Genomic DNA, 17,298 nt, shown 5'->3' with positions numbered 1-17,298 from the left:
ATGTAAGAGTCCTTGAGGAAAATATTTCCCATGCCTGAAGAACATGAGAAAGAAGAAGATAATTTCATAAATAAGGTTTTGAGATACCACTGATATCATTTTTATACCTAAGTAATCCAACAATTTGACGTTAAAAGCTTGTAGCAAAAGCTGTTCGATTTATGCAGCATGGCATTGTAGCATTTAGGATACTCTAGTTTTAGATTCATAGTCTCATGAGTGGAGTTCTGTTACTAACTACAAATATCACCATTATTCTCTATCTCTTTGCCTTCAGTGTGCATCAAGATATGGGCATAACTCATAGGAGCGTTATAACAAAAACAGCCTTTTTAACCAAATTTGCTTTCATTCTATTCTATAGATCTCACAAAAAGAATTTTAGTTTGTTGGTGAATATTCAGACCATATATTGTAGATAATAGCAACATTAATAGAACCAAGACAGTAGATATTCCCAATCGAATATTTTTAAAACTTACCTCTGTTTCTCAGAATTTCCGAAAGCGCTATGGTGCCAAACTCAAGGACATTAGCATTTGACCTTCCCAATTTTTGGTAATGCCAATAGCTCAATTAAGTTAGGGGCTGTAAGTAACGACAAAAAAGCTGAGTTAATAGGCACACAAGAAAATATATGAACAAAATAGTTTTCTTACTCATTTGAAAACCAATTTAGGGATAAACTGCATAAACACTCTTTTAAAAGCAGTGTTGTACTGCCATCAAAGGATTATGACTCAGTTGTATCTGCAAAGATTGTTCTGCGCCTGCCTAGTGAATAAGCGATTCCGGAGCCTGAAATTGAAGAGACGTAGTTAACGAATGATTAAGCATTTTTCTTTCACCAAATTTGTAATCTGAATGGTCAATGTATAGATAAAAGGGGCTAGATTGACCGATGAGGACAACTTGTTTCAATCTAGCCAATCTTATGTAGCACCATCATCAATATAAGGTGGCATGTAAACTCGTTGGCGTTTATTCTCTACTGGGGAAAAAGTAGCCATATGAAAATCCATGACCTTACTAAGATTTAAGCTTTGCACTGTAGAATGTGTAGGCAACAAGACAAAAGGGCGAAGGTGTAGGCCAGGGCACCGGATGAATTGTTTTACCTGAGCAGGGTTCTTGTCAACCCTACATAGTGGATATTGTAAAAAAATGGGTGGACCCTAGTATTGAAAACATGATTAGGTATGTGTTATTTTTTTCCTTGTTTACTGCACCATGTGGGCTGAGGAAAGTTGAATCATAAATGGAAGAAGGCAAGAATCAAATCGGTGTGAAACTGTGAACTATAAAATGTCAGGGCTGATTTTTTCGCCACATTTCAGTTTATAGTGAACAAATCAAAGACAGTCTTATGTACTCTAGAAAATATGGTGGCAAATATTTGGAGCTGTAGCAGTCTATATACAACAGAAATAGCAGTAAGAATAATGCTGAAAATTGTATGTATGTACCTATGCTAGATAGATACTCACATCAGCCACCTTTGGAGAGCTATACATGGATCTGAAAGGCAGCAGGCCAACAAATGGTCTTTATCAAAAATACCTTCTTTCCTGCAAAAATAACGCCAATAACCAATAAATGTCATAGATAAATGTTTTATTGCAGTGGAGCAAGGTAAACCAAAAGGCAGTGCCTGTTCTTTGCTTGGCAAGCAGTGAGTATTGTGATTTACCACAAGAAAATGCAAGATTATTTCCTTGCCTTCGATCATTTACCAAGGCCATCTGTTTTTGTACTATTCTCCAAGACTTCTATATTTACATAAATGAATCTCAATTGCCTGTGATAAGTCTTTTTTTGGCGCAAGTCTTGTAATAGATATATCATGTAAGCACATATAGCAAGTATCAAAAAAAGAGTTCTGAACCTAGTGGCTGCATTTTTCTTGTTTGATGCATGTAAGAAACCATTAAGCAGAATGATTGTATTAGCATAGTTAAGAAACTATGGATTGACATTGCATTTAGGCCTCTCAGTTTTCAATATAGTGACAGGCAATGAAAAGAGTAAACAGGAGGAATAAAGGTGGTAAAAATCAGCAGTTTGAAATCTATTCCAGGCTGGTACTCTGTCGCATCCTTTTTCGGTTGATTTGAACTGGATACCAACAAAAGATCCAATGAGCAGAGTAGAATCTAAACGAAAACTAATGACACCTGTATGTCCACGGTCTAATAACAGCTAGGCAATATCTTGATTTCTTTCCTGAAACAATCAAAAGAGCAGAGCAGCATCAAAACAACAAGCAACCACTATTCCTTGACCCACACTCCTCTCTTTCTATGCAGAGGTAACCTTTTCCATTATCTAGGTGATTGAACAAAGTTGAGAACGAAGGCATAAGAAAGATCTCTGAAAAGGGTGAAAGTCGTGTCCTTTCAAAAAAAATAACACCGAAAATGTCATGGGCATAAGAGGGGCGGCGTAGGGCGCAAGTGTCCTAGTTGGGCCTTAAGCCCATTAGTGTTAATTAGTGTCTCTCTTAGTTATTTGTCTATAGGAATAGTACCATATTGTCTAGGCACAAGAGGTGTTAGTCCTATGTACCTTTTTATATTCAGCCCATGGGGCACAATGGAAAGCAAGCAATGAATTATTAAGAAACAATTCTAGTCTCCCTCAATCTCTCAAGCTCTTGGCAAAGCATAAGGCCTAGTTATCTCCCAAATATCCACCTCGTTCATAACATCTGGTATCAGAGAGAATCCAGCGATCCTCCTCCATTAGCCGGATCCTCCAGCACCTCCGATCCTCCATCAGGCGAATCCTCCAGCAGTTCCGATCCTCCATCGGCCGTTTCCAAAAAAAAAAGATACCGATCCAGATCGTCGTGTCGCCTACCTCATCCATCGTGCCGCGCCGCCACAGCAACGCCACCAGCCGCCGCCGCACCCCCATCACCACAGCCACCGCGCCGCAGCCCTATCACCACCATCCGCCGCCGCCGCAATCATCGATCTAGATCCGCCACAACACACCGCCGCTGCCACGCTTTGCCTCGATGGATTTCCCTAAATTTGCGGGGAAATCTGATCCTGTGGCCTTCGTCAACCAGTGCGACTCCTACTTCCACCGAGAGCGCATCATGGAGGAAGAAAAGGTATGGCTGGTTTCCCGTAATTTGGAAGATGACGCCCGGGTTTGGTTCCTACAAGTCCAGCACGCTGAAGGCACCCCGGCGTGGCATCGCTTCACCGAGCTCCTGCACCTGCGCTTCACATCGCCCCCGTGCCCCGACCTGCTCCACCATGTGTCCCCTACTGCCAACGACACTTCCCGCATCTTTGCTGATATATTCACGCAGCTGGATCGCATCAAGGAGTTGATCAACGCGAAGAAGGACCGTGAACGCCGGGCGGTTGTACGCCTCCAGGCAGCAGCACGGGGACTCCTGGCACATCGCCGAGCGCAGGCTCTTCGTGCCACAAAAGCATCGAAGGAGCAAGCAACAGTGCGCCTCCAGGCAGCAGTGCGCGCAATGCTTGTCCGTCGCATGGTGCGGCAGATACACATGCTCCTCAGCTCGACGTTGTCGTACGTGTTCATCCACTCGGACTCGCCGATACGGCCTGCGGCTCCAATTGCAGTGGGGGTCCAAGTATGGGCGTTTCCAGTGCAGCGACCTCGCATCAGGCATCCAGCATCAGGCATCAAAGGCTATCTCATTCATCCTTGTGCCTGCCGTGGTGCTAGACACTTTCAGCATAAGAGCCAGCTGCTTCACACTCCACCCTTCAGCCTACATGAAGCCAGCAGAGGCGCTCTTTCCATGGGATCCAGGTGGATATCCTTGTATTTTAGTCTTCAATAAAAAGGGGAAGCCGAGATGTAAAGGCTTAACCCTATTTCGCTTCAGCTCTCCAGCTCGAGGACGAGCTGGGTCTCCAAGGGCGGGGGAGATGTCATGGGCATAAAGAGGGGCGTCGTAGGGCGCAAGTGTCCTAGTTGGTCCTTAAGCCCATTAGTGTTAATTAGTGTCTCTCTTAGTTATTTGTCTATAGGAATAGTACCATATTGTCTAGGCACAAGAGGTGTTAGTCCTATGTACCTTTTTATATTCAGCCCATGGGGCACAATGGAAAGCAAGCAATGAATTATTAAGAAACAATTCTAGTCTCCCTCAATCTCTCAAGCTCTTGGCAAAGCATAAGGCCCAGTTATCCCAAAGCTCTTGGCAAAGCATAAGGCCTAGTTATCTCCCAAATATCCACCTCGTTCATAACAGAAAAGAACTGCCCTTGTTTCTCTTTTCAAATAATGCTATGCCATTTTCTAAGAACATTTGAATTTCAGCTTATACACGATGATTTAAAATATACCAAAGTTTAAAACTGAATTTTGGTGCATCACTGGAGTTCCTATGTGTGTTAATTATTATAGGAGCCTCTAAAGCTGAATTTTGGTGCATCACTGGAGTTCCTATGTGTGTTAAATATTATAGGAGCCTTTAAAGCTGAATTTTGGTGCATCACTGGAGTTCCTATGTGTGTTAAATATTAGGAGCCTAAGTTCTCCAAACTGACCAAGCAGGTAGAACTGAGTCCAATAGAAGATAATTAGACCTGCAGGGGGGCTTCCTATGTGCGTTAAATATTATAGGAGCCGAAGTTCTGTAGACTAAGCAAGCAGCTAGAACCAAGTCCAATAAAAGTTAATTAGACCTCTAGGGGCATAGGCAAGCCTATCGTAATAGAATAGTACAAGGTCCAAAATTTTACCCCTAAAAAGTACATCTTAATGTTTTTACAATTCGGAACAAATTTTCCAAAACTAACTCATTCACCTAAAATCTGAGGCAGAAAATTTAGAGCTGTCATGATCCCACAATACGAAAGAATAAACAGCTGGATGAAAAACAATACTGTATTAAATTAAACAAGATTATGTACATAACAAGCCGATGTATAGGTGTAGCCTAGTAATTGAAAGTAAAAAATAACTCTGATGTTGCGTCTGGTCACTAATACAACATCCAATAAATCATTCTATTGACTCAATCTTAAAAGGATCATCATTGCACAAGGTCCAAGCCTCAGTGGATAACATGAACGAAACAACTAATCATCAATGTACAGGGAAGGTTACCTGGGGTTTCGCTAACGGGAGGAGCGCAGGCGCCCTGGGGTGAGGAGGCATCGAGGAGACCGCAAGTAGGATGGAGGAGAGGGAAGGAGCCAGCGGGCACCACTGGCGCCATCGCGCTGCCTGCAGGCTGCGCCGCTGCGTGGCGCCCGCCGCCGGCATGGAAGGGAAGGGGAGAGAGGAGGCGCAGGAGGAGGAGGAGGAGGAGGAGGAGGATGAGGAGGAGATGGAGGAGGAGGAGGAGGGCGGCCGCGGCGCGCCGCTCGCCGTCGTCGGCGTCCATCACGTCGGAAGGATGAGGGAGGAAGCGGAGGGAGAGGACAGGATGGGAGAGCTGTGTTTTTTTAGTAAGGAGAAGCAGAAGCTGAGATATATATTTGGTAGTCTGGATTCTGATGTGAAGCCAGAACAGCCGAAGAAGCGCACGAGAAGCAAGAGAAGCCGCTCCGGGTAGAAGCCGCTCGGATCAATCTAGGGCGTTGGATGGTGAGATCGAACGGACAAGAATATTTTAGGCGACGTGGACATCGCTTCTGCTCAGGAAGCTATTAATGCTCTGGAGATTCTTCTTGTAGTAGCTTCTTTGCTGAAAAATAAAAAAAAAATATAAACCAAAGCTATGTTAAGATTCCCAATGATTTGATTATTTAGTAAGCTAACTAAATGGATAACCAAAATGAGCTGCTCAAGCATTAGTTGGTTTACCTTCAAGTTCTGAAAAGCATACTGGGCATTGGTAGGTTGGTTGTCGAAGACGTTTGGAACGAACGACTGGACTAAGCTTGTCGAAGGGCCACAGGTTTGGAACATCTGAGTAATCTACTAATTTGGTCAACTTGTCCATCACAGGGCAAAACACAGGGAAAGTTTAAACTTCCATCTTTTTATAGGAGGGTACGCAGGTTGCTGAAGCCAAGTGGGGTCTTGCAAGCTTCATGAAGAGAAACTGGACCAGAAAGCAGTGAAATCAATAAGAATTTGGAAAAATCGAATTTTAGTTAGGTGCATCGGATAGTTTGAACTGGGATGTGCTGCTTACCTCGACCTATCATTGCAGCAATTGCACCTAGCTTTATGATTTCGTCGAGCATCAACGCCTTGCCAATCATCCAAGCAAAGAATATTTTGGCGAAAGAACTAAGTAAATCTTGTGGCTAAGGCATCGATCAATAAGATCCTCGAATACAATATTTTTGTTACGGTGCCACCACTATTCATCAATAAAGATAAGACAAAAAGAGCTATATGGGTAAGATTCTGGAGAAGAAATCAAAATAAGAAGTACACATGTCATTTTTTTCTGCCAAAATTGATGGGAGTTGGCAACTTGAGATGAGTGAAAAAGAAGGGAGTTTATCACATAGTAGTACGCAAGTGTGACCCATACCATATTAGCATGCGTAGGTCCTGTGAAAGTGAGTACGTACAAAAGGGGAAACAATTTAGGAAACCCGTGGCATCTTAACTGAGAAGACGAATCAGGAAAATCATTTGAAAAAGAGAAGCACATGGCCAAACTAAGGTGAGCCTAGGAGGTTCGAAGAAGAGGGACATGGAGTGACAGTGATGTCCAGCTGAAGTGTAGAGGTTAACACATGCCATGTATTTTCAAGATGTAGAGGATAAATCAATAGTTTTTAAAAAAGATGTAAGCAGGACAGGATGAAGGGAGTAAGTAACTCTAAATGAAAAGTAGTTCTAACAATGGCAACTAACATTGTCAGTGTCTGAAAGTACTGCACACACATATTGCCATGACTAACATTACAAATAGAGAGAAAGTGTACCAAAGGAATGCAGCCTGATTTGGCAACGTACTCTTGACATGGAGATAAAAAAAGAAGAATCTGCATACAAAAGTATTAGTATTGTATACTGTCCAAATAATGTTTTAGTTTGAAACCATCTAATTAGGAGGGGGTTCTATCTAATGGAGAAATAGTTCAGTTAATAGAACTAATCCTATATGCAAGAAATATATAAAATTTACAAGAATTCATGTGTGACGTATAGGTAAACCAAACTGGATATGAACTAAGAATAAAGCATTTCAAAGGAAAGTTGTTCACCTGTCCAGTCTTTTTCACCTTTTGCTTGCTATCTGATTGAATGCACCTAAACACAATAATAGAAGGGAAATTGATAGGGTTTAGGAGCTGTGCACATGACAATAATAACAAAGGAGCATGGAGATAAAAAACACAGAATAATGGGATACCTGGCATATACAGAGTAGCTGGCCTTGAGGCAAAGGAACAAGATGGTAAATGAACAACCAACTTATATCTACGATCGCAAATTTTGTAGACCAAACTATAAGATAGGTAACAGTTGGGTGAGTAAACGGAAGTAGTTACACTCTGAGATATCTTCAGCAAACTGTATCAATTTTTTAGCCTAGTAGTCGTACTTCTATTTGTGGTTAACAAAAATGATCAAATGACCAACCTAATTCCATTTGAAGCACTGTGGCTTATACATAGGCATAGCTAATGGGCGGACTATTGCAAATTTACAACATTATTTTTTAAAATCTCACAAAGCAGACCAATATTTTATTCTAGTAACATAAAGTAACACACATCAATATATGGAATTGAAAGTTTTTTTTGTTGAACCAGGAAAACAGTAGGGGAAGTCCCACTGGAAAGGAACATTCCTTGCTACAATGGGGCATAAGGCAAGTTTCCAACATATAAATTAATCGTCTTGTGCTTGATGTTCCTCACACAGTTTTCTCCATACACACCTTTCAGTGAACCAAGAAAACAGTAGGGAAAGTCCCACTGCTAGGTCACATGAGACTGAATTTTCTGAACCTAGTATGTAGATTACGCACTGGAAAGGAACATTCGTTGCTACAAATGGGGCATAAGGCAAGTTTCCAACATATAAATTAATCACCTTGTGCTTGACGTGGGCAAAGTTTCTGGCCGAGAACATTATATTTCAATGGGACGAGGGTAAAATGATATAAAAAAAGGAAAAGTAGTAGGCTATCAGAAAAATTGGTTTTAAAAGATCGAACCAACTAATCTTACCCCTTACCTTAGCAAACTTAACAGAAGGGTCTTTTGTCCCCACTGTTCAGCCATCCATTCTGCAGCTTCTTATAAGATTCATTGATCTTTCCCTGCTTCTCACGGAATACATGCCTAGCTGCAGTTGCAGGATTACGAATGAACCTATTTACCTGTAATAAAAATAATTGACAACGATGTTATATATAATGGATTTTTTCCTTAGTGTGAACCTAGAACTTAGCATATTTCTTGGTGTAGTGAGGCGGCAAGCACAGGCAACTTGAGCATAGGTCAACATAGATTCAACAACGGAGCATAAGGTATCAAGTAAGGCCAAACATGATAATTTGAAATCATGGACAAAACTATAGCGTACTAATGGCGTCAAAAAATAAAGAAGCACGGAGATATAGAGGGAATACACTACGAGAACTATTACCTCTTGTAGGTCTTTTTTTACATTGGTAGACAACAGTAGGCAGGTTGCAATGACCTCATTGTGATCTCCATTTTATGTTCTAAAAAGGCTAGCAATGTAACGTAATAAGCATGAGGTAAAGAAAAGTAGCATTGCTATTGAACATAATTCAAAGGGGAGAAGGGTTAGGGATAAAGCTGACCTTAAAGAGTAGAATCATCATTGTTATATGTACCAAAAGCGCTTGCCTATTCATAAAGAAAACATGTAAAGTCCAATAAGAGGTATAGGTAGAAAAATCAACTTGAAAGAAGAGAAGGTTTATATTCTATTTAATATGACCAGGCATCATGAAGTATTAACTATAGTATACATAGTTTTCCATTGCAGGCAAGATTAGCTCTTAAAAATTCATGGCTCTCAAAAAACAGCATACATAACTTTCTGTTGCAGGCAAAAAGCACTATATACCTGTGCACACATGATACATAGTCATATAAATTAAGCAGAACATATAAAAGAAGTCACATAAATCATTCATCAACTCATTGTAAAACAAATGGAGGCATATCTGCCTGAGCCAAACTCCTAGAACCCCCTGGCCTATCATAAATCATTCATCAATTCATTGTAAAACAAATGGAGGCATATCTACCTGAGTCAAACTCCAAGAACCTCCTGGCCTATCATGTTGTCGATGTCCCAGAGGCCGTGTAGCCACCGGTAAAACCCCTACCGTGGCCGGGGAAGCTGAAGCCGCAGCACGCCATTCTGTAAAGATTTAAGCTATGCTAATCATAACCGAAACGCAGATTTGGAGAAAAAAAATTGCAGCTTTTGCAAATGAAACATACATATATGTGTTCCTGCTGTAACAAAACGAATGGATGGAGACATGGGGATAGAGATCGAAAGGAGTAGGAGGGGGCGAGGTACCAGCAGTTCACCGGAGCCGCGGCCGCCGGCGAAGAATGGCCGAAACCCTAGGTCGTCGTCGTCGTCACGCAGGGGTCCGTCTGCCTAGGACGACATGGCAGCTTGCGTCATGGAGAGGAGGTCGTGCAACCTGGAGGCGGCGACCTCACGGAGGAGCGACGGCGGTGTTCCCGTCGCGGGGGATGGCGCTCGCCCCGCGCCGCCGCCAGGGGGCACGATCGCCGCAACCCCGGCGTGCCGGCGCTGCACCACCGCGTCGAGGGGAGGGCGCCCATCCCGTGGCACTGCGCCTAGGGCCTTCGTCGGCCCATCCCGTGCCACCCAATTTTTTACAATTTGGTCCTTTTTTTAAAAAAAATTCACAATTAGACCCCTGGAAAACTTAAATGCAGAAATGGACCCAGGAGTCGGCGCCATGCATCATGGCGCCGAGGTTTCACGTCTCGGCGCCATGGATCACGGCGCCGAGGTCCCTGGCCGTGCCCAGCGTAGCGTCTGCGTGGCCGCTCGCGTGGCAAAACGTGGCAAAAAAAAAAATACCTCGGCGCCGCAGATCTCGGCGCCGAGCTCGGCGCCACAGATCACGGCGCCGACCTTTTGAATCCAAAACCAGCCGTGGCTCGCGATTTCCTTTCTCTCTTCCTCCTTTCCCTTCTTCCTCCCTGCTCCCCGACGCTGCCTCGCCCTGCTCGCCGTCGCGCCGCCCGTGCCTCTCCTTCCCCTGCTTCCCGTCGCGCCGCGCGATTCCCGGCCGGGCCCACGCGCTGCTCCGCTGCTCCCTCGGCTCCGACGCGCTGCTCCCCCGACGCGCTGCTGTCCGCGCCCACGCGCTGCCCGCGCCCGACGCGCTGCTGTCCGCGCTCTCGTCCCGGGCCCACGCGCTGTCCGCGCCTCAGGGCGCGCCGCCGGCCGGGCACCCTTCCCGGTGTGGTGGCCCGTGGCCGGCCTGGGCCTGGGTGGTGGGTCGGGGCGGCGCGGTTCCCCTGCCGCGGGGGTGGGCAGGCAGCGTTGCCTCCCTGGGACATTTGCTGCTAGGTAATTTTTAAATTTGTAGTTTGTAGTTGTTATTCGTTTTGTAATTTAGGTTGTTTGTGAATTTAATTTTAGTTAGGTATTATTAAATTCTAATTTAGTTAGTTATTAGTTTTATCCGGGAACAAGTTTAGTTTGGTGATTCATCTAGCATTTTTGTACTTAATTATAGTTTTGGTGTTAATTTAGTTAATTTAGCTAGGTACTATATGTAATAAATGTAGTTCGGTAATATAGTTATATAGTTGGGTAGGTAGTTATTATTAAATTAGATAATATAGTTATATAGTTGGGTAGGTAGATTATTATTAAAATAGATATACATATACATAATAATTCGTATGTGTACTATAGTTGTAGTTGTATTAGTTATATGCCTAGTAATATGGTTGTTTTGTATATCAATTAGATGGACAATTTAGTAACCTTATATCATGGAGGAAGTGTGGAGAAAGATCAGTTTGGCAATGTTGATTTTGTTGGAATGGAAACGGTCCCTTTGATGTTCGATGAGCGGCCCTTGTTTTCTGAATTGATGGGTAGTGCTCGTGATCAGCTTAAATGTAATTCGAATGAAGAAGAAATCTTAGTTGAGGGGGTCATTCACCATGGCGGGTCAGGGACAATTTTTAGGCGGTTGGTTCCAATTGTATCCGAGGTTCAATGGGACAAATATGTCAAAACTGTCATGAAGAGTGAGTTTAAATGTTTGGATTTGGTTGTGCGCAACTTGTCCAAGGAGCCAGGTCCTCTAGTGGATTCTCCTCTTAATTGGCAACCACCCATTGGCCCTCTAGTGAACAATCCGGCACCCTCAGCTTCTGTGATACCCATTCAGGATGTGGGTGTGGAAGATGTGGTTGTCGTTCTTGATGCTCAATCCGGTCCCAATGAGGTTGGCTGCCTACAGACCCCTATGACCCAGACAATTCCATGTAAGTGGCGTAGTTGCATTATTCATTTTGTTAGCCCTCCTTCGTTCGATTTATTTGTCTCAATTGTATCCATATTTGTGGTTTTGTTGTAGGTGACAATCCAAGTAATGATTGTTGTCATCCTGTGCCTCCAACATTGAATGTTGACGCAGTTTTTATAGCATCTAATAGTTTGGATGTTAATATTGAGGATGATGAGGAGCCCTATGGCACAGCTAGAGCTGTTGATTCTGATGATGACCGCCCAGTTGCACCTTTAAGTGAACAAGAAATGGAGCTTATCAGACGTTTTTATCCTGATCGTGATCCACTAGTTCACGAGTTTAGTGACCTCAGTCATTCTCAAAATGCTTATGCAGAGGGAAGAGATGATGAGCTGCTGGAGGCTCCTGAGCCTAGTGACAGTGTGCAAATACAGAAGGGCATGATCTTTAATGACTTGCCCAGCTTAAGAAGGTGGTTACAACAATATTCTGTAATACGTAAAAGACCCTTCAAGGTGATGCACTCCCATGTTGAGCGCCGCTACACGGTTGTGTGTGAGATGTCAGATTGCAACTGGAGGGTCTGTGCTCGTAAACAGAAGGCCACCGGGAAGTTTAAGATCACAAAAATTGTAGGTCCACACACTTGTGCCCAGACTGACCTTCAACAGAAGCATCGACAGTTGACCTCTACACTTATTGCTAGTACGTTATGCACAACTTTAAAGGGTCAGCCCAACTTGAAGGTCAGAACAATTATGGACATGGCTCAGAAGATATTTAAATATGACATAAAGTATGGCAAAGCATGGAGGGCAAAGCAAAGGGCCTGGAAGATGATATATGGGGACTGGGAGGAGGGGTACGAGCAGCTGCCAGCAATGTTCAATGCAATGAAAGCAGCTAATCCAGGCATGCATTACGAGTACATTCCGAAGCCTAATGAATGGAGGAATGGGAGGCAGATATTCTTTCGTGCATTCTGGTGTTTTCCACAGTGTGTCCAGGCCTTTAGGCACTGCCGTCCAGTGTTATCAATTGATGGTACTTTTCTGCTTGGCAAGTACATGGGCACTCTTTTGGTAGCCATTTCCTGTGACGCTGACAACGCATTGGTTCCTTTGGCTTTTGCTTTGGTGGAGAGAGAGAACAAAGACAGCTGGGGTTGGTTCATGCGCCTTGTTCGGATACATGTCATTGGCCCACATAGGGAGGTTGGTGTCATATCTGATAGGCACCAGGGCATACTCAGTGCCGTACAGGAGCAGATTCCTGGTTATGCACCTTTGCACCATCGTTGGTGTACTAGACACCTTGCAGAGAATTTACTTCGGAAAGATGGTACGAAGGACAACTTTCCTCTATTCGAGGAGGTTGCTCGAATGCTTGAGGTGCCGTTTTTTGAGGAGAAGTTGGAGCAGTTAAAAACCGCAACAAATGCAGAAGGTAGGCAGTGGCTGCTAGGTTTGATGAGGGAACCTGATAAATGGACAAGAGCCCATGATAATGGTGGATGGAGGTACGAGTTTCAGACTAGCAACATGGCAGAGTCATTTAATAGTGTGCTCAAGGGTATACGTGCCATGCCAGTCAATGCCATTGTATCTTTTACCTTTTATAGACTAGTGGCCTGGTTCAACGATAGACATGCTCAAGCATTGCAATTACAGAGTAATAATATGAAATGGGCACCTAGAGCTAAGAAGCACCTTGACAAGGCAAAGGAAAGGGCTAGAACACATGACATAGAGTGTTTTGACCATGCCACTGGCAAGTACCAGGTCACTGAAAGGGGTGGTACAACGTCAGATGGTGAGATCCGACCATCAAGGAGTTATATTGTTGTCCTGACTTATTTTTCATGTGGATGTGGGAGACCAAGACAGTACCACTCTCCTTGTTCTCACTATATTGCAGCTTAGAATTGATGGCATAACTTCTGTTATTTTGCATGTATCGACACTGTGAACTTTGTGGACTATTTGTACTATATGGGACTGTATGGTCTCTGTGGACTATCTGAACTATCATTCCTGATGGCGTATGTGCTTGTGTTGTGATATTAGGATGAATCAATGTTTGTATTGTACTGTGATGTCTATTTATAACTGTGGATGTACCAAAAATAGGGGAAACTCTTGCAAATTTTTTCCATGAATTATTCAATGTAGTGCACATATTCTGTGGTCCATTCCTATTGGTTTTCGCAGTGTAGGCTTTTCAGAAACAGTGAACCAATATGGCTTTTCATTGAATCATCACATCCGAAACAGTGAACGAATCTAGCCTTTTCAGATGACAATCCAAATAGACTTTTCAGTTTTCAACTAGGCTTTTCAGTAATAGAATCTAGGCTTTTCAGGTGCATTTATTATATACTACAACGGCTACCAACTATTGGGTTCCTATATATATACGCAGTGGTGAGAGCGTTGCTACTCACTTGAGATTGTTCAGTTCAAGTAAAAATGTCTGGAGGGTCGTCTAGAGGGAAGGGAAAGGGAAAGGCGGCGATGAAGGGTAATCCCTTTCTTTGGGAGGGTCCTCTTGGTCCTAAAGACTTTGAGGAAGCAATTTATGATAGGTTCCCCCTTGAGAGCAAACATGATTTTACTAAAGAGGCACCACTGAGGGCATATGATGACCGAAAAGAAGAGTGGCCAAAATGTATGCATGGTGAGGATTGTTTGGTGCAGATGTACACAGAGGGGATAGATGGAGGGCGTCGTTTCTTCAAATGTCCACGAGCATGGGTAAGTCATATTACTAATTCAACCTTCAATAAGATACTCTCTTGTGCTAAAGCTAAATACTTATTGCAGTCATTCTTGTCAAAAGAGAACTGTGGCTTCACCAGATGGATCGATCCTAGACCTATTCATCCCCATGCAGAGTACATCTACTACCTGCAGGACCGTATCTTTGATTTAGAAACGGAAGTTAGCTGTGGTTACAAGGACGACGAAGAGGACGACAACAGCAATGCTACTGGCTCCCAAAACACAATATGCAATGATCCATACTGCACATGCCCTAATCACAAGAACAAGGGCCCTCCTTCACCACCACCCCCACCACCACCACCAACAACGGGAGGATACTATGGAGAAGGGGCAACACAGTTTGCTATGTGGCCACACTACTAGGTAGAACTGAACTAATTCACAGGCCACATCCATATGTTTGTTGTTTGGTTTAATCACCTAAGGCATGTTAGGGTTAGTCGAAAGAACTATGTACCTTTGTGTGGTATATGTTCTCACATGCCATTCCCTGTGCTTGTTAATAGCTTGAATTACCTAAGGCATGTTAGGTTTAGTCTCGGACCTCTGCACCCTGGTTTGGTGCATGTTTTGACATGCCATTCAATGTGATGTGTGCTACTAGTTATGCAATATACTAGTTCGTTAACTTCTATTTCAACTAATTATCCTCATTTCATTGCCTATGCAATACTCAAATAAAAATATTGTCTACTAATAATGAAACCAAATTAAAAGTGCTAAAGTGCATTACATAACAACAAATTGAAAAGTCCAACACAAAACAATATTGTCCATGAACCAAACAAAGAACAAGAAGGTAATGTAACTACTGAGTGCAACGAGGCCACTTTCCCTTCCTCTGGGCATCTGGATTCTCATCAATCGCTGCCTTCGCTCGGCGCACACGCTCAAGCTTCTTTTCCCTCTAATCCCGAGCCGCAGCAACACGTCTTCTTTCCTCCTCTTCCTTGTGCTCCCTCTTTTGAGCCTCCTCTCTACGTCTCTTCTCTAATATCTCTGCACGCTCTGCATCCCACTCCTTTAGGCCTTGTAGAAGCCGCTTGTCGGACTCCTTAACCTCAGTGTCGATCCACTGCTCAAAATCACACAATGGTGGAGGGGTCTGCAACAAATATATTTGTTCAAAAATTAAAATCATGCTTCGTAGGACACAAATTAATAAGTGCACAATAGAAAAAATAACTTACAATAAAGTTACTGCGGCGTTGTTTTGGCGTAGGCTCCCAGGCAAAATTCGAACACATCCAATACCTCTGCCGATAGGTTTCCTCGTCTTCCGAAATTTCTACCTTGCAAGGATCACCACAAAAGCACATAGGTACTGGAACACCGCTAGGAAGCGGCTTGTGGATGTACGGACTACCGGTCGTCCGGCCATAGCTACAGTTCAAATAATTCAATTCTAAGAAGTCATAGCAAATAACGATTGAACCGAAAACTACAATTTACCAAATGATAAATAATAAGGAATTAAATTTATCGAAACATGTCGAAAGGTTACCTTGGTTTGCTACTTTTTCCACGACGTGGCATTCTACGATTGCATAAGAAAAATATTAATCATCCATTCAAAAAACTATAAATGGTTTATCTAAGTCTACAACATACGTGTAATATAGGTCAAATCAATGAGTCAAAAACTAATATGTCAAAGAGTATACCTGGCTCTTCAAGATCTATGGAACAAATCAAACTTTTGATGGTCCAAATATTGAATCCAAATTCGTGCTCGGTTTTTGGAGAGAAAGAGCCGAGAGGGGAGATGAAAATATGAACTGTGTCCAAGGGTAGCGAAGGGCGTCGGCCGATTTGTAGCAGGGAGCTCGGCGTCGTGATCTATGGCGCCGAGCTCCCTGCCACGTCAGATCCACGTGAGAAGGCAGTGCCAGGACCTCGGCGCCGTGATCCATGGCGCCGAGACGTGAAACCTCGGCGCCATGATGCATGGCGCCGACCCCCTGGGTCCATTTCTGCATTTAAGTTTTCCAGGGGTCCAATTGTGAATTTTTTTCAAAAAAAGGACCAAATTATAAAAAATTGGGCCCGTGCCACTGCGCCTAGGGCCTTCGTCGGCGATGGGCTGCAATGCCACCTTGGGAGAGCCAGAGAGAGAGAGAAAGAGAGAGTCTGAGAGCGGACGGATGAGAAGAGTCGAGCAGGAGAAGAGTCGAGAAGGAGAAGGAGAAGCTGGCTGTTATATTTGGTCGATCAGATTTGGAGCGGAAGTTGAGAAGCTAGAGAGAAATCGAGAGAAGTCAAGGAAGCTAAAGAGAATCAGGAGGAGCCGCTTCCGGTAAAATCCAATTGAAGAGATCTAGACCGTTCAACTGCAGATCGGATGGACGGGAGAATTCGGAGTGACGTGGGCAAAGTTTCTGGCCGAGAAGCTGCCGGTAAATCTAGGGAAGAACCCCTTCCCAAAAAAATCTACCTCTTACAGAATCTAACCTCTTTGGAGTACCTTCATGCAGCCAATAGAAACTCATAGTGTTCATAGGTATACCAGTGGGGCTGGAATTAATAAGTATTGATCTTCCACCATAGGACAGCTGATTACATTTCCAGGTTTCTAACCTTTTCTCAACTTTTCCGGAAGACTCACTAAGGCCTTGTTTAGTTCGCAAAAATTTTCAAGATTTCCCGTCACATCGAATCTTTGGTCGCATGCATGGAGCATTAAATATAGACGAAAATAAAAACTAACTGCACAGTTTACCTGTAATTTGTGAGATGAATCTTTGAGCCTAGTTACTCCGTGATTGGACAATGTTTGTTAAATAAAAACGAAATGCTACAGTAACCAAAAACAAAAATTTTGCGAACTAAACAAGGCCTAAGCTCTTCGTTGGATAATTTCTTATAGCTGGTAGGTAAGCCAAGATATTTCATTAAAAACATACCAACTTTACAATTAAAGGCATAAGAAATTCTTGCAGTCTCCACGTCACTATCCCCAATGTGAACACCTCTGACTTACTGTAATTGATTTTCATACCTGAGACTTCCTCAAAGCAGAACAACAGAAACTTTAAGTTTGCAATGTTACTATATGTGTTCTAAATGAAAAGTATAGTGTCATCAGCA

General features: G+C 43.3%; 1 protein-coding gene across 1 annotated transcript; it reads right to left on the bottom strand.

Moving 5' to 3' along the window:
- Positions 15,119 to 15,994, bottom strand: LOC110431826. Its single transcript, XM_021451484.1, has 4 exons — positions 15,876 to 15,994; positions 15,716 to 15,748; positions 15,402 to 15,594; positions 15,119 to 15,316 (listed from the first exon to the last, which is right to left on the bottom strand). Exons 2-4 carry the CDS (start codon positions 15,745 to 15,747, stop codon positions 15,119 to 15,121), a joined length of 423 nt encoding a protein of 140 aa, XP_021307159.1. The 5' UTR covers position 15,748; positions 15,876 to 15,994.

This window comes from Sorghum bicolor, chromosome 1 (assembly GCF_000003195.3).
Source record: "Sorghum bicolor cultivar BTx623 chromosome 1, Sorghum_bicolor_NCBIv3, whole genome shotgun sequence".
Classification (NCBI taxonomy): domain Eukaryota; kingdom Viridiplantae; phylum Streptophyta; class Magnoliopsida; order Poales; family Poaceae; genus Sorghum; species Sorghum bicolor.
Note: the sequence above shows the minus strand (reverse complement) of the source record. Positions and strands in the feature narration are given on the sequence as shown.

Coding starts and splice junctions, on each gene's coding strand:
- LOC110431826 (XM_021451484.1), bottom strand. CDS start 15,747: ATGCCACGTCGTGGAAAAAGTAGCAAACCAAG. Junction 15,595..15,715: donor GGAAAAAGTAGCAAACCAAG/GTAACCTTTCGA, acceptor TTTGAACTGTAG/CTATGGCCGGACGACCGGTA. Junction 15,317..15,401: donor AACGCCGCAGTAACTTTATT/GTAAGTTATTTT, acceptor TATTTGTTGCAG/ACCCCTCCACCATTGTGTGA.